The 18,004-nt window shown below is 36.1% G+C and overlaps 1 protein-coding gene and 7 non-coding genes across 8 annotated transcripts; 3 read left to right on the forward strand and 5 right to left on the reverse strand.

The window, feature by feature from the left end:
• Window positions 1-7,463: 7,463 nt before the first annotated feature.
• Window positions 7,464-7,535, forward strand: Trnaq-cug. Its single transcript has one exon. It is a non-coding gene; the product is annotated as a tRNA-Gln (tRNA).
• A 131-nt stretch (window positions 7,536-7,666) lies between these two features.
• On the reverse strand, window positions 7,667-7,738 carry Trnam-cau. The gene has a single exon. It is a non-coding gene; the product is annotated as a tRNA-Met (tRNA).
• A 113-nt stretch (window positions 7,739-7,851) lies between these two features.
• Window positions 7,852-7,923, forward strand: Trnac-gca. The gene has a single exon. It is a non-coding gene; the product is annotated as a tRNA-Cys (tRNA).
• A 383-nt stretch (window positions 7,924-8,306) lies between these two features.
• Window positions 8,307-8,379, reverse strand: Trnat-ugu. Its single transcript has one exon. It is a non-coding gene; the product is annotated as a tRNA-Thr (tRNA).
• Window positions 8,380-9,425: 1,046 nt separating this feature from the next.
• On the reverse strand, window positions 9,426-9,497 carry Trnam-cau. The gene has a single exon. It is a non-coding gene; the product is annotated as a tRNA-Met (tRNA).
• A 558-nt stretch (window positions 9,498-10,055) lies between these two features.
• On the reverse strand, window positions 10,056-10,128 carry Trnat-ugu. The gene has a single exon. It is a non-coding gene; the product is annotated as a tRNA-Thr (tRNA).
• Window positions 10,129-11,988: 1,860 nt separating this feature from the next.
• On the reverse strand, window positions 11,989-15,310 carry LOC114536867. The gene is made up of 3 exons (XM_028558204.1): window positions 15,027-15,310; window positions 13,774-13,877; window positions 11,989-13,655 (listed from the first exon to the last, which is right to left on the reverse strand). The coding sequence occupies exon 3, from the start codon at window positions 13,546-13,548 to the stop codon at window positions 12,451-12,453; it is 1,098 nt and encodes a 365-aa protein (XP_028414005.1). The 5' UTR covers window positions 13,549-13,655; window positions 13,774-13,877; window positions 15,027-15,310; the 3' UTR covers window positions 11,989-12,450.
• Window positions 15,311-17,880: 2,570 nt separating this feature from the next.
• Trnac-gca lies at window positions 17,881-17,952 on the forward strand. The gene has a single exon. It is a non-coding gene; the product is annotated as a tRNA-Cys (tRNA).
• The last annotated feature ends 52 nt before the right edge of the window (window positions 17,953-18,004 follow it).

The following is an 18,004-nucleotide window of genomic DNA, read 5'->3' on the forward strand; positions in this document are numbered from 1 at the left end:
TCTAAGGCACCCTGCCCCTTTTTCTTACTCTCTTTTTTCTAAGTGGGACATGCTTGTCCAATGCATGGTTTCCAGCATTCCCACATTTCATCAAGTGCATCATCCCAGAAGTTAATTTGTGTTTTACAATATCCCGCTGCAGATAACGAGCTGTATTACACTGCTGGAAAAAAAGGGGTTAGGAAAAAGGCTATCCTAACCTTAGAGGAAATCTCAGAGATTTTGCACCATCACCACAGTGATTCTATGGCAAGGCATAGTGGTGTGAACGCAACACTTAATAAAATATCAAATTATTATTGCTGGAGTGGAATGAAAGAAGATGTTCAAGAATATCTGAGTTTATTTGAATATATTATAATTGCAATTATGTACTGTAGTAACTTAGTGAGTTCTAAGCTCGGGGTTACCACCATACAACAACCAAGCGTTTGAATCATTTTACTGTGTGAAATAACATGATTTTACTCACAATGCAAATTTTTGATTGCATCATGTCATCAGTGTCAAATTAATAATATTTCGGACGAAATATTAAACACGACGATATTTAATCGCTTTATCATATCTAACAAAAACGTGCCTTCGTGAAAACACTTTATTTGTAAATAAGCAAACAAAAAAGCAGAAATATCAACTCGGGTTGGGACTTGGGGGAGCGTTCAGACCATGGGAGCATTCAGAGAAGCTAGCTACATGCTCAGCGATCCGCAGTTATAGCGCATGTGCGGATGGTCCATGGGGGAAAACAAGTTCAGCCTTCCAAATCTTTTATTTCATAAAAAGCTTTCTTACAAAAAATTGGAAAATTTGAACCAGTTAAAAAAGATTGTATATACCAAAATTATTAGAAATTAAAAAACGTGATTTTTCATTATAGAAATTTTTAGGCTTTATAGAATTTTTTTAAACTTGCTCAAATTTCCCATTTTTTTGTAAGAAAGCTTTTTATATAATAAAAAGTTGGGGTAACCGAACTTGTTTTCGAGTAAAATGCGTGAATAGGTAAAATGACGACCATATTGAATCGCCATTGTTACCACAACAACGGCGAAGACGTGATACTTGAAGAAAATTTTTGACTGTTAGAATGTTGGTTAATATATTTGGAAAATTTCATTTCGTTTAGCAAGAAATTTCCTGCCAAAAATATCAATTTAAATCATTAGTTTTCAAAGAATAAGTTACTGAGTGCATGAGAGTGTGTTTGGGGTATACTGTATTCTGTGCGGAAAAAATACACCACGCCAATATATTAATTAACAAATTATAATCTAACAAAGAGTTCTTTCAAGTGGGAGAACAACCAGGCTTGCACGGAAATTGAACCCATGACCTCTCGCATCCGAAGAGAAAATCATACCAATAGACCAGCAAGCCTGGTTAGAAGTCGCAGTAATAATCGCTGAGATTAAAAGCAATTTTATGAAAATTATGAGAAAAAATTTTTCATGTATTTCATTGAAGAGTGAAGACAATATCACTGTGCAACTAGCAGCTGAGTCGCGCGGTTTTATATCAAATAAATGCTTGATAGTGATGTTACTGGTGAAATAAATTAAGACTGTTCTAAATTATCGTAAAAAACACTTTTTATAACACATTTTCACTCATTCTGCATCTCTTGACACTATTCATCTATTTATTTACCATGCCCAAGTTTAAGGTGTTGGTACGTTACCTATATGAACAAGTTTGCTATTGGTTGGTGATAACAATCGGACACCAAAAAACACAATGAATTATCCCCGAGCCGGTGCGGAGCACCGTGCGAGGGTACTAATTCTGATTAGGAATTAACCCCGGCTATTCTGACAGAACAAAGACGAATCCAAAGTTGCCCAAATGTCATGGACGTTCAATGGTCTTTGTACTTGTGCGCATGCGCGACATTTGAACGAAGAAAGAACGGTCGTCTACAACTTGCTGATTGGCTAAGACAAAAAGAGAGCATAATATTTGACATCATAACCAAAGCATTGTTATATTGTTTAATGTTTTTATATGAGCACCAATTATGCTTTCAAGTTTACATACGACCATATTAGACCATTTAACCAGCGTAGTTATTCATTTCAAAATATTTGACATCATAACCAAAGCATGGTTATTGTTTAAATAATGTTTGTATATGAGCAGCAAACATGCTTGAAAATTGAAACTTTAAATAGGACCCGAATTAGACCAATTAACCAGCCTATCTATCCATGCCAAAACATTTGATATCGAAACCAAAGCATGGTTCTATTTTTTTAATGAAGTCACGTTTTGAAGTGACATCATATTTTAATTCAGTAGCCGTATCCGAACATGCCCATAAAGAAACCGGAAAAAAGGTGTTTATCTATTCATCCAAAATATTCGACATCATAAACAAAAAGCATGGTTATTAGCTTATACTCTTAAAAAAGGTCTTAATTTCGAGTGGAATTAAACACACTCAAATTAAAGCCAAAAACAGATGATAAAAAATTTATCAACGTTTCGGTCTTCCGTCAGGAATCGAACCTACGCTTTGGCGATGCCGGTGCAGTGTTAGTGCACCTGAGCTACAGAAGTAGCTGAGAAGACCACGCGCGGTTAATGTGTATAATGTTGGTAACGCCGGGAATATGTGTGGTTAAATCAGTTATGATTTTTTGCCTTCATTCGATGCAGGTAAATTCTAGAGGTTCAAAGGGTCATAATTTCGTGTGGAATGATACAGACTTCAAATACAAACCATTGATTTATTTTTCTATCAACTGTTTCTGGTTTGAATTTATAGTCTGTATCATTCCACACGAAATTATAATCTTTTGAACTTCTAGAATTTACCTGCATGGAATGAAGGCAAAAAATCGTAACTGATTTAACCACACATATTCCCGGCGTTACCATCATTATACACATTGACCGCGCGTGGTCTTCTCAGCTACCTCTGTAACTCAGTTGGCAAGAACATTGCACCGGCATCGCCAAAGCGTAGGTTCGATTCCTGACGGAAGACCGAAACGTTGATAAATTTTTTATCATCTGTTTTTGGCTTTAATTTGAAGTGTGTATAATTCCACTCGAAATTAAGACCTTTTTAAAAAGTAAGCTTATAACCATGCTTTTTGGTTATGATGTCGAATATTTTGGATGAATAGATAAAAACCTTTTTTCCGGTTTCTTTATGGTCGTGTTCCGATAGCTACTGAATACAAATATGATGTCACTTCAAAACGTGACTTCATTAAAGAAATAGAACCATGCTTTGGTAACGATGTCAAATATTTTGGCATGGATAGCCAGGCTAGTTAAATGGTCTAATTGGGTCATATTTAAAGTTTCAATTTTCCAGCATGTTTTTTGCTCATATACAAAAATTAATTAAACAATAACCATGCTTTGGTTATGATGTCAAATATTTTGAAATAAATAACCACGCTGGTTAAATGGTCTAATCTCGTCCTATGTAAACTTGAAAGCATAATTGGTGTTCATATACAAACATTAAACAATATAACCATGCTTTCGTTATGATGTCAAATATTTTAAAATGATTAAATGGTCTAATCTGGTTCTATGTAAACTTGAAAGCATAATTGGTGCTCATATAAAAAACATTAAACAATATAACCATGCTTCGGTTATCATGTCAAATATTTTGAAATGAATAACCACGCTGGTTAAATGGTCTAATATGGTCGTATGTAAACTTGAAAGCATAATTGGTGCTCATATACAAACATTAAACAATATAACCATGCTTTGGTTATGATGTCAAATATTTTGAAATGAATAACCATGCTGGTTAAATGGTCTAATATGGTCGTATGTAAACTTGAAAGCATAATTGGTGCTCATATAAAAACATTAAACAATATAACCATGTTTTGGTTATGATGTCAAATATTTTGAAATGAATAACCACGCTGGTTAAATGGTCAAATATGGTCGTATGTAAACTTGAAAGCATAATTGGTGCTTATATACAAACATTAAACAATATACAGGGTGTCCCAAAAAAAAGTCCCCGCTATTGAAATGAAGCTTTTGTTGGAATTTGAATGCATGATCAACGCAGTAGTGTGTAAATAGCATATTTATTAGGTTGAGGCATTCAAATAAAGCGTCTTGCTTTCAATTGGGTTTATCATAATATTAAGGCAATCAGATTCGACCAAAGGCTTGATTTCAATAGAGGGGACATTTTTTTGGGACACCCTGTACAGGGTGTATCAAAAAAAGGAGACCTTTAGAAATCAAGCTATTGTTAAAATTTGAATGCCTTTTCAATTGCATTTGCACATATGCTGAACCGTAGTGCGTTAAATATTGATGGCATGCATGCATACATATTAGAAAAAGGAGACCTTTAGAAAATGAATTGAAGTTTGTACACAAGATTGTCTGCTCCTGGGAATTTGAAAATAACTTTAATAGCATAAGGAAAAATAACGACCCAAAAATATTCAAATGACTAAGCACAAACGACTAAGCACAAAAACAATAACATGCGTGGTAGATTGTTTTAGCTGTTCTTTTAAAACATGAACAAATATTTGTTCATTAATTTTTAACACTGCGCGTGAGTATTAGGGCTGTTCACATGAGTTAGATTGACTTTGAATCCGGAATGGCTCCGCATCCCATTTTACACACCCTAGCTATTATTAAAATGTTTACATGAGTCAGGAATGAATTACAACTTGATCTAACACAGATTCACTTAACATTTCGATCCGAATTGAAAATTACTGATAAATTTAACATCAAAAGAACTGAATGTCATGGACCATGACCTGAAACGTGGCCTGCATTTCTCGCGAACTGCTTTTCTGATGACGGCAGGCTGGGTATAAGTTAAGACTACAAAAACTCTTTGCTCCGAAGTCAGTTGAACCATTTTTGTACTGGTAGTGTGCTTAGTCATTTGAATATTTTTGGGTCGTTATTTTTCCTTATGCTATTAAAGTTATTTTCAAATTCCCAGGAGCAGACAATCTTGTGTACAAACGTCAACTCATTTTCTAATGTATGAATGCATGCCATCAATATTTCACGCACTACAGGGTGTATCAAAAAAAACGCAACCACTTAATATTCTAAAATTCATATTGTTCATAAGCTCAATAGATTTTATGCCCCTGAGATTTTAAAATGGCTTCTAATCGTACAGTTCAACTGCTAATGGTCAAATTAATCAGCTAAACTAATAATGGTGCAGCTAACAACCGAACAACGAGCTTTTATTGTCGTGCATGATAACTTGAATGCTAACTGTCGACCTTGTAAAATAAATTGTAAATAAAATTTTACTCGTTAAATACTTTCATTTCAGCTCGTTAGTTTACGCACCCGACTTTGTTTACCGACGATTGTGCCGCTATAGAATATGATTGCAAGCTTTCTCGCATTCCAGGGGCCAAACGTCTTTTGTGTTGTAGAACAAAGAGGATATTCATGAATATTAAGTGTTGCGTTTTTTTTGATACACCCTGTATGGTTCAGCATATGTGCAAATGCAATCATTTTGCAAAGGCATTCAAATTTTAACAATAGCTTGATTTCTAAAGGTCTCCTTTTTTTTGATACACCCTGTACTTATGATGTCAAATATTTTGAAATGAATAACCACACTGGTTAAATGGTCTAATATGGTCGTATGTAAACTTGAAATTCAGCATAATTGGTGCTCATATACAAACATTAAACAATATAACCATGCTTTAGTTATGATGTCAAATATTTTGAAATGAATAACCATGCTGGTTAAATGGTCTAATATAGTCGTATGTAAACTTGAAAGCATAATTGGTGCTCTTATAAAAACATTAGACAATATAACCATGTTTTGCATGGTTATGATGTCAAATATTTTGAAATGAATAACCACGCTGGTTAAATGGTCAAATATGGTCGTATGTAAACTTGAAAGCATAATTGGTGCTCATATACAAACATTAAACAATATAATTATGATGTCAAATATTTTGAAATGAATAACTACGCTGGTTAAATGGTTTAATATGGTCGTATGTAAACTTGAAAGCATGATTGGTGCTCATATACAAACATTAAACAATATAACTAGAAATACATGCATGCAGCAACCCCTCGCCTCGGTTGAACGAAGTCAGTTAAGCACAGGGATGGTAACATGATTGTTAGAACATTTATGTGGGTTGGGGGTTTTGGAGGGTACATGGTATAGAGACAAATAGAAATTGAGAAAAGTATGGAAATATTTTTCTTCAGGTGGAAACACTGTAGTCATAGCAACTCGCCAGGGCCATAGGCCGCCCAATGGCGACTCGCGTGTTCAGGCAATGTAGGCATTATATTATATATATATATTATATCCTAAGGTAGGCAACTTCAATCACAATATTCACATAGACACATGCAAACAATCCGAAAATACTTCAATTAATCCCTAAAACTAAACTGAAATAACAGCAGAAATGAAATCTACAATAATTTTACCACATATTGGCTATATCTTAATATTGAAAACAAGTTATGGAAGCAAGAAAAATGCGAAAAGCTTTTGATATTTTACTCCTTTTTTGAATGGGCCGATGCTGGACCTGCGCTGTTGACTTTTGAGAACTTTGAAAATGACGAGTTTGTAATCTGATTGGCTGCTCTTTATTCTCGCTGTTCTGACAGCCAATCAGATTACAAACTCGTCATTTTCAACGTCACAGATTAATTTATTTTCGTGGGAAACAGCCGTACGTTTGATAAACAATCCATGCAGTTTAGGATTTTTGAATGACTCTCTGGTACACATGCATTTTCTACAGGGTGTCCCAAAAAAAACGAAAACTATTGAAATCACCCATAACAATGTCATTGTTAGAATTTGATTGCCCAAGCACTCTGTTGGGCCCACAAGTCTGTAAATCAGGGTTGCCATAAGCATTTTTATGCATGCATATGATGCAGTCAAATTTGCTTGTTCGCAAAAATGATATTTATCAACAATATTTACAATTTACAAATTTGGATAACATTATTTAAATGTGCATCTCAAGGACCATGACCTTCGACATGTCCCCTTTCTCTAGCAACACAAAGCATTTAGCATTTTATAAGTTCCATTAAATCCCCACGGGCTGAAATTCGTGAGCACGGCATTCAAATTTTAACAGTGAGTGATTTAAAAAGTTTTCTTTTTTTTGGGACACCCTGTATATCATATTTGTAAACCAGGGCTCCATACCTGGAATAGGAGGAATATATGTATATACTTCATCTTAATCATGTGCGTGTATATAGACTATACATCACAGCAAAGGTCAGATGTATATGATGAGTCGTCAAAAGATTGCAGAATACGTATTCGGAAGAAAAATTGAACTTTTTCATGCTATTCAAAAGGTTTCTCTTTGATAGCGGTACAGAAATACACAATTGGGACCCAGCGATTATATTTCCGGGTTGAAATGTTTCAAACACCAATTTCTGCTGTGTCTTTCAGTAGATGGTTAGGTTCTGTGGTGTAATGGTTAACACTTCGGACTCTGAATCCGGGAATCCGAGTTCAATTCTCGGTTGGACCTTGCTGGAACTATTAATTTTATGTTTTTATGTAAATTTTTTAGCTCTGGTTTTCTCTTATAGCCCATTTGAGAAAAAATATATGTTTTTGAATAAGATTTCGAAAAGATCTTTTTTATTGAAATGATAACTTTAGCAGGAAATGGTTTCGATCCATTGACCTCTCGGTTATGGGCCAAGCACGCTTCCACTGCGCCACCCTGCTTGCTACACACTGCTTCTATGCTATGAATATAAAACTTGTGTTATTTCGAATAAGGTAAGAACAGCAAGAAATTTTCTTTTAGGAGAATAGCATCAAACAGGTATGCACGATCAGGGAGTGTAGCTCAGTGGTAGAGCATTCGACTGCAGATCGAGAGGTCAGTGGTTCAACTCCGCTCGCTCCCTTTTCTTTTATGAATGAAAAAAAATCCAACATTTTTATCGTACTAATTAGTGAATTAAAAAACCCAAATTTATTTTCCTTGCAACAATCCGTTTCCTTGATAAATAATCCTTGCAGTTTAGTGTTTCTTCAATGACTCTCTGGGACACATGCATGTTCTATAAATTTGTAAAACGGGAGTCCATACCTGGAATACAGGGAATATAATTACTTTATCTTAATAATGGGCGTGCATAGATATACTGTAGAGCCAGGAATTTCTCAGTAATTTTTCTAGGTGTTTATGTCCCGTGGTGAAATGGTTACCACTTCGGGCTCTGAGTAGGATAAATTATATAGTTGCTATAGTTGCCTATATACTTTTGTAAATACAAAAGTATGCAAAAGCCTCATCAGAGAGTTGAACTCTGGACCCCTGGTTTACAAGACCAGTGCTCTAACCACTGAGATAATGAGGCGTATGTGCAAGCTTAACACGAATATAATTATATGAACACTTTATCTTAATAAGGTGGATGCGCGTAGCAAACTACATAATTATATACTGTGCAGCCAACATTCGTCAGTAAGTTTGATAGATTTTTAGGTTCTGTGGTGTAATGGTTATCACTTCGGACTCTGACTTCGAGAATCGGAGTTCAATTCTTGTTAGAAACTCTTTGAAAACATTCATTCTCCGTCTTTATGTATTTTTTTATTTCAGGCTTTCTCTTACAGGTATCTAAGAATATAGCATATGACAGGTATGCTGCACGGAACGCTCAGAAAGAGTAGCACATAGTGGTAGAGCATCCGCCTGCAGGTTGACAGGTCACTGGAGTCAGTGGTTCAACTCCGCTCGCTCCTTCCTGTTCTATAAATTAAGAAAAATTAAATATTTTTATGGTACCTATATAGTGCATAAAAATCCAAATTTATTTTCGTGGGAAACAGCCGTACGTTTGATAAACAATCCATGCAGTTTAGGTTTTTTGAATGACTCTCTGGGACACATGCATGTTCTATATTATATTTGTAAACCAGGGCTCCATACCTGGAATAGGGGGAATATATGTAAATACTTCATTTTAATAATGTGCGTGTATATAGACTATACATCACAGCGCGGGTCAGATGTATATGATGAGTCGTCAAAAGATTGCAGAATACGTATTCGGAAGAAAAATGGAACTTTTTCATGCTATTCAAAACGTTTCTCTTTGATAGCAGTACAGAAATACACAATTGGGAACCAGCGATTAGATTTCCAGGTTGAAATGTCTCAAACACCAATTTCTGCTGTGTCTTTCAGTAGATAGTTAGGTTCTGTGGTGTAATGGTTTGCACTTCGGACTCTGAATCCGGGAATCTGAGTTCAATTCTCGGTAGAACCTTGCTGGAACTGTTAATTTTATGTCTTTATGTAAGTTTTTTAGTTTTAGTTTTCTCTTATAGCCCAATTTTAAAAAAATATATGTTTTTGAATAAGATTTCGAAAAGATCTTTTTTATTGAAATGATAACTTTAGCAGGAAATGGTTTCGATCCATTGACCTCTGGGTTATGGGCCCAGCACGCTTCCACTGCGCCACCCTGCTTGCTACACACTTCTTCTTTGCTATGAATATAAAACTTGTGCTATTTCGAATAAAGTAAGAACAGCAAGAAATTTTCTTTTAGGAGAATAGCATCAAACAGGTATGCACGATTAGGGAGTGTAGCTCGGTGGTAGAGCATTCGACTGCAGATCGAGACGTCAGTGGTTCAACTCCGCTCCTTCCCTTCTCTTTTATGAATGAAAAAAAAATTCAACATTTTTATCGTACTAATTTGTGAAATAAAAAACCCCAATTTATTTTCGTTGCAACAATCCGTTTGATTGATAAATAATCCTTGCAGTTTAGTGTTTTTTCAATGACTCTCTGGGACACATGCATGTTCTATAAATTTCTAAACGGGAGTCCATACCTGGAATACAGGGAATATAATTACTTTATCTTAATAATGGGCGTGCATAGATATACTGTAGAGCCAGGAATTTCTCAGTACCTTTTCTAGGTGTTTATGTCCTGTGGTGTAATGGTTAGCACTTCGGGCTCTGAGTAGGATAAATTATATAGTTGCTTTAGTTGCCTATAAATACAAAAGTATGCAAAAGCCTCATCAGAGAGTTGAACTCTGGACCCCTGGTTTACAAGACCAGTGCTCTAACCACTGAGCTAATGAGGCGTATGTGCCAGCTTAACACGAATATAATTATATGAATACTTTATCCTAATAATGTGCATGCGCGTAGCAAACTACATAATTATATACTATGCAGCCAACATTCGTCAGTAAGTTTTGATAGATTTTTAGGGTCTGTGGTGTAATGGTTATCACTTCGGACTCTGACTTCGAGAATCGGAGTTCAATTCTTGGTAGAAACTCTTTGAAAACATTCATTCTCCGTCTTTATTTATTTTTTAATTTCTGGCTTTCTCTTACAGGTATCTAAGAATATAGCATATGACAGGTATGCTGCATGGAACGCTCAGAGAGAGTAGCATATAGTGGTAGAGCATCCCACTGCAGGTTGAAAGGTCACTGGGGTCAGTGGTTCAACTCCACTCGCTCCTTCCTTTTCTATAAATTAAAGAAAAATTAAATATTTTTATGGTACCAATTAGTGCATGAAAAATCCCAATTTATTTTCGTGGGAAACAGCCGTACGTTTGATAAACAATCCATGCAGTTTAGGTTTTTTGAATGACTCTTTGGGACACATGCATGTTCTATATTATATTTGTAAACCAGGGCTCCATACCTGGAATTGGGGGAATATATGTAAATACTTCAATTTAATAATAGATAGATAGATAGATAATTTTAATAGTTTCTCCCAGAAAGGTTTTTCAGAACCTATTTACAATAATTATATTATACTGGATAATTTACAATTAAAACTAAACTATGTTTAATAGAATGTAAAAAGCTAATAGTATTTACAATGTCGAAACAGGCTAAAATGACAGTAAATGATCTCTCAAATGAGTTTTAAAAGTGTTAAGTGATGTACATTCCTTCAGTTTACTATCTAGGTTGTTCCAAATCACAGCTCCTCTATACGCAAATGACCGTTGACCTGTACTTGTTTTGAACCGGGGTATTTGTACTAAGTTGCAATACCTAGTTGACCTATTATGAATAGAAGTTCTCTTCTCGAACATATCACCGAGGTATTTTGGCGCTAAAGTGTTCATACATTTATAAGTCATAACCGCATCACGGAAATAGAGCAATTTGTCGACAGTCAGCCACTCCAGATCTTTAAGTAATGGGGTTACATGATCATATTTCTTAGATCCTGTGATTATTTTACTTGCAAAAATTTGAACCGATTGAAGTTTCTTCATGTTAGCATTTGTTGTATTTGACCACACTGTGGAGCAATATAACATTTTATTGATCACTAACGAGGATATTATCATGGTGAGTGTGCTCTTATCGAAGTTGTTTTTAACTCGGTTTATCTGGCACAATTTGTGGAGGCAAGATGATACTACTTTAGAGATATGTTTGTCATAACTTACGTGTTTGTCCATCAACATTCCTAGATCTTTCGCCCAATCAACAGGTTCTAAAAGTTTTCCCATGAAAGGAACCGAGATATTAACATCGAGCTCTCTTATCAACTGTCTTGTTCCAAGAATCATAAATTTAGTTTTGTCTCGGTTGACCAGAAGGCTGTTTTCGCAGCACCAAGTCGCGATCATATGTAGATCTTGTTCCAAGATTTTTACAGCGTTGTCAACTTCTGATAGAGGAAACGATAACAGTAACTTTGTATCATCTACATATGATTCCAGATTGCCATTGTAGGATGTAGCGGGTAAATCGTTTAAGTATATACAGAAGAGCAGTGGCGATAAAATGGCCCCCTGAGGTACCCCATGAGTTAATAATAGTGGCTCCGATATTGTAGAATCAATACGAGTGACTTGAGAGCGGTCAGTTAGGTAACTTCTAAACCAATTTATCGTGGAATTAGAAGCTCCGACATTGAATAATTTTTGGAGTAGCGTCTGGTGATTTATACTTAGTACAGTCAAAATGGTAAAAAAGGTCGGAAAAAATTAGTAAGAAGTTGAAAATTGGGGTATTCACTCATTTCAGTGACCTTGATAACATAGTAAAAGTCCTCATGTATCCGACTGGAGCTTCTGCCGTTATGAGGTCATGACGTCATTACTTATATTTGCGCTAAATATGGATTTTTTAAAATATGTTTTGGTACGTAAAATTATTACTTTAGACTAAACAGCAATATTATGACGTCATAAGCACGATAACATACAAAATTACCTGACACAAAGTAACAACTGGAATTTTCACAGTAAAGTTGACAAGTGAATATTATTAAAACACGTTTCACAAGAATCCTAGCCAGGGGTTCCACCCAACTCTATTACACGAAAGACTGTACACTGTCCCGATATGTTTATGTTTTACTTTTCCGCTTTCGTGGATTCGCAGTTGCTGATGGAAATTCAAGTTCATCAGATTGATTGTCTATTGACAACTCTTCGTCAGGCACATGGACATCAAATGCTTCATTTCCAATATCGGCGAATCGGAAATAACATCAATGCCTTCGCTCTTTTCATCAAAAATATGTTCTCCATCCATTTCTGATTCACATACAATTGGTGATTCAGAATTACTGCAGCCATTTCCGTTGCAATGGCCACACAGAACGGTGCAAACCAAACCTGCTTTCTTGCAGCCACATGATCGCTCACAGCCACTCTTGCAATTGCAAGAAATCAAAGTTAACAGTTTTTCAGGCGCAGGTGCTTGACGAGTGAGAACCGGTTGCAGGTTTCCATTTTTCAATTGCCAGCCCCACTGAGTTGGGGGCAACTCCACTCCTAACCACTGTTGCACTTGATGATACACTCTGAATGAATGTTCCTTTGCTGCTGCAGATGTCGGTGGCAAAGCCGCGAGTTGCATCTGGTTGTTAACAGGACAGTTAGCTACCGCTTTCATGAATCGTTTGTGTCTGTGATCATTCAGAGAAGTTGTTGACTTAGGAGCACTATACAATGCCAGAAGAAACTTTTCTCCCGCGGATGACACAGAATCAGGGGAAGATGTTGGATCGTTGAATACACTCACCACCTCGCGCCGTAATTCCTCGTTTTTCTGTAAGAGGTTGAACGCCTTCTTCTTGCCTTGTCTGTACAGGGCGGAGGTAGTGTCACAACCTGTCATGGCGTGCAGAAAGAACAACGAGCTGGATACTTCTGTCAAATGTTTCTGAACATCTCTGATAGAAAATACTTTATCTGGACATTTTCCAGCTCCTTGTTTGTACAGATAGAGTTGGTTGTCTTTCTTCGATAGCTGTATCAACAAAATAAGCAAGTCGACATCAGTTCCGACTACGACAACGTTGTTGTTGGTCGACAAATCAATTGCAGTTCGCACAATTAACGCATCTGCATCTGCTACCGCTTGTTTCACTTCTATCTCAGCATGTTCAAGATATCGCGTTAGACCTTCAATAAACCGTGCTTTATTCTTTCCATTTGTCAGAAATCTTTCTTGACGGATAGTAATAGGCATGTCATCCGTGAACAAGATCTCTGTCGACTGCGCCTTCATTGCTCGCCGATTTTGCTCAGCACACTTTGTGGACGGAGCGTCACTATAGCCATCAAATACAATAACGACCCTTTGTGTTTCATAGTGTTTTTGAAAAAGTTTCCAATCTAAGTTTTTTAAGTAAAACAAGAGACAGTGAAATACAATAAATAGACTGTCGTTGTCAATGTCATTGACATTGTAATATAAATATTTTGAGCGCTCATGAAAACATATTATGCACACCTTTCTACGATGATATCTGCGAAAAATAACTCTTTCCACTTCAAAACGTTTCTTCGAACTTCTCAGCATATTGCTCCTTCGATTGTTTACCATTTTACGAAAGTCTGAGTATGGGTAAAAAACTGTTTAATGAATGGCGATGTAATCGAAAAGTCTTAAAAATCAAAAGTGCTATATCTGCGCCCGCGAGGCAACACGTTGTAACTGTGCAGAAACTGTCCTTGATTTCTGGCAATGGCTTAATATATTTTATTTCACACTTAATTTGTGTTTTAATGAATAAACGTTAAAAATCAATGCAATAATTTGGTGACTATAATAATATTGTTAGCAAGATAAGCCCGCGATACTTTCTACATTAATCATGTTTACAACATGGGGAGGCTCCACTGTTTTTTGAAAATGCCAACAGGTCATTCAGTCAAATAGACCTTTTCGTAATTACGTCAAAATTACACGGAAGCGAGGCTGAGAGGCCAAGCGATATTGCTTTTATTTAGAAGCCTCGCTTCAATGTAGTTGTGACGTAATTACCGAAAAGGTCTATTCTATATGGCGAATTTATAAACATTCCATACTAGTAATCTAATATTTCTTTGGATGACACATTACAAGGGCTTCAAATAGCAAGCAAGGTAGTACAAATTTTTATAGCGCAACAGACCCTTGCCTTGTTTGCATTTATTAAATTCCGATCATATATGACCAAAGAATATGTGCGCCATTGTGCTATTGTATGCTACAATGCATATATAATAACTAAGCTTTCTTGGGAGCTTGGAAAATTTGCCTTTTAAAAATACCAAATCATAAACAACGCAAGGGATCTGTAGAGTGTAGAAACGTATGACTATACTCTATAGCTATAAACTTAAATCCAGTTGCCAAATGCATATATTACCAGCCTGGAAAGTAAAGTGTGTACACCGGACTTGTCCGGTGTACAAACACAAATTTTGGCGTACATATGGCGTACATTTGTTTACCTTTAGAAGTAATTATTCAGAGTTTGCAAAATTGGACCAAATATATTTATACTAAAGTCTAAAAAATAAATGTATTTGGAACTTTTGCACATATACATTTCCAAAATTGGCGTACATTTACATGTGCCTGGCTGAATCGATATCCGGTTAAAAAGTAAACTTTGCAGACTGGCATATATTATACAGCTTTTGTTGCATACCGAAGGTAGAGTTTAACATATAGTGTAAATTCTGAAGAAAATAAAGGTTTTTTGCACATATACTTACATTTTTTTAACTGAGATATTTTCAATTCGCAGCGTCTGCAGACAATTGTTATTGTCAGTGCTTCCACTTTTGAACTGCCAAATCCAACCAAATCCAACAAAATGTATTCAATCTGCCAAAATTTCCGTTCAAAGGTAGTGTATGGTTCTGGCGTTAATACAACAAAAGCTCAAGCGGGATACATGAGGACTTTTAGTATGTTGTTGAGAACGGTTAAAGGATTGCATACTGCAAATTTCAACTTTTTACTATTTTTTTCCGACCTTAACAAAAAAATCTCCTAAAATTACTGGACTAACTATCGAACGCCTTTGAGAGATCCAGCAACACTAGCGCTGTAAGCTTCTTTTTGTCCATGGCATCTAAGATTGAGTCAGTGGTGAAAATATTTAATGTTTCCGTCGAATGGAGTGTTTTGTTTCCACTTTGGTGGGGAGTTAATCGCTTGTAGTTGATTAAAAAGGAATTCAATTGTTCAAGAGCTAATTTTTCACACACTTTCGACGCTACTGCTAGTAGTGACACTGGTCGATTATTAAAGGGTAGTTCATGATCACCTTCTTTATGTATAGGAATGAGCTCTGCCTTTTTCCATGCCAGTGGAAAGGTAGAAGTTCGGAAAGAACAGTTAATAATATCCGTAAGAGGACCCAAAATGACTGGAAGACAGTCTTTTATTATCTTTGGGTTAATTAAATCTGGGCCGGGAGATTTATTGTTAGGTAAAGATAACACCACTCGACGAACTTCATAACAAGATACCGCCCTAAACGAAAATTGATCGTTTTCCGGTATAGAAACTTTTTCATAGGATTCCTGCAGAGCGATGTTATTAGCAGCTGCTAGATGAATAGATTTCTTTGCAGCATTTTCACCAACTGATGAAAAAAATTGATTGAATTCGTTTGCGATAGATTTGTGATCTTTGGTGTAAATTTGTCTCTCTTGGCTCTTTGATGGTACCAGACGGTTTATTATTTCCAGATAGACCTCGGGTTATCTTTGTGTTGCTGTACTTCATTAGAATTATGTTCATTTTCTGCCTTCCTGAGAGCTTTTTTAATATTATTTCGGTAGATCTTGTAATTTTCCAGTCCTTAGTGTCACGCGTAATTAGGAATTGATGGTGTAATCGGTCTCTCTCTTTCATTTGGTTTCTAATTTTGTGTGATAAAAGGGCAAGGTCGGTTACGAATCGCTGTTGTTTTAATCGGTGCGTGAACAATCTAGTGTTGATTGCACAACATGGTTAAAGCGATCGAGTTTGTTATTTACATCTTCCTCTTCCAAAACGGATAAGAGGGAGTCTGACTTTCTAGCTAGATCGGTGAAGAAGTCATTAGGTACATAGTTTTTGTAGCTACGCGTAGTGATATATCTTGTGGCTTGTCTAGGAGGTTTAAGTTTGAGTTCCGCGTACACTGGCAAATGGTCGCTGATAGATGCGTTTAATACCCCACTTCGGCTAACTAACGACTTCGACGACACTATGATGACATCTAGCAATGAACAAGTTGAATTCGTGATCCTCGTTGCGGTTTCGATGATTTGGGTAAGGTTCATTTCATTTAAAAATTTTTCAAGAGATTTATACTCTGCGCAACCACTCTTCAATACATCACAATTTAGGTCTCCTAGGATCAGGATTGGTTTGTTTAATAATAAAGCTTCCATATAGTTTGGCTTAAGAGCGTCTTCCAAACAGTTCAAGGGACAGTCAGGTGGCCTGTAAGTTACACAGATTAAAAACGATTTGGATTTTTTATACTGAACATTTATCCATTGTTGATGGAAGTTGTCTTCAGAGATAGAAGACAGAGACTTTATGACAGATGCTTTAAGTTCTTTACGAACATACGTGCACACCCCTCCACCTCGTTTGTGAAGGCGGTCTAATCTTAAAAGATTGAAACCTTCTATTTTTACTTCAGCAGACGATACACTTGTATTTAGCCACGTTTCTGATATTGTTAAGATATCAAATTTTTCATTTCGCGTCAGTTCTCTCATTTCGGTGAGATGTACATTGTTCCTAAGCGAGCGGATGTTTAAATGAGCCACTTTAAGCCTGTTGTTTTTTAAGTTATACCTCGAATTCTGGATTCCTGATAAACTTGGTGACTGAGTTTTGGACATAGGAATTGGGATTAGATTATTTAAGTTTCTCTTTTTTGAATGAGTGTAAGATAATATACCAGGGCGTCGTAAAGAAACTATAGGGATTTGCTTGCTGACTTTAATGTGCGTGTATATAGACTACACATCACAGCGCGGGTCAGATGTATATGATGAGTCGTCAAAGATTGCAGAATACGTATACGGAAGAAAAATTGAACTTTTTCATGCTATTCAAAAAGTTTCTCTTTGATAGCGGTACAGAAATACACAATTGTGAACCAGCGATTAGATTTCTGGGTTGAAATGTCTCGAACACCAATTTCTGCTGTGTCATTCTGTAGATGGTTTGGTTCTGTGGTGTAATGGTTAGCACTTCGGACTTTGAATTCGGGAATCCAAGTTCAATTTTCGGTGGAACCTTGCTGGAACTGTTAATTTTATGTCTTTATGTAAGTTTTTTAGTTCTAGTTTTCTCTTATAGCCCAATTTTAAGAAAATATATGTTTTTGAATAAGATTTCGAAAAGATCTTTTTTATTGAAATGATAACTTTAGCAGGAAATGGTTTCGATCCATTGACCTCTGGGTTATGGGCCCAGCAGGCTTCCACTGCGCCACCCTGCTTGCTACACACTGCTTCTTTGCTATGAATATAAAACTTGTGCTATTTCGAATAAGGTAAGAACAGCAGGATATGTTCTTTTAGGAGAATAGCATCAAACAGGTATGCACGATCAGGGAGTGTAGCTCAGTGGTAGAGCATTCGACTGCAGATCGAGAGGTCAGTGGTTCAACTCCGCTCGCTCCCTTCTCTTTTATCAATGAAAAAAAAATCCAACATTTTTATCGTACTAATTACTC

Source organism: Dendronephthya gigantea, unplaced genomic scaffold (genome assembly GCF_004324835.1).
Source record: "Dendronephthya gigantea isolate DGI-Jeju-01 unplaced genomic scaffold, DenGig_1.0 000149F, whole genome shotgun sequence".
NCBI lineage: Eukaryota > Metazoa > Cnidaria > Anthozoa > Malacalcyonacea > Nephtheidae > Dendronephthya > Dendronephthya gigantea.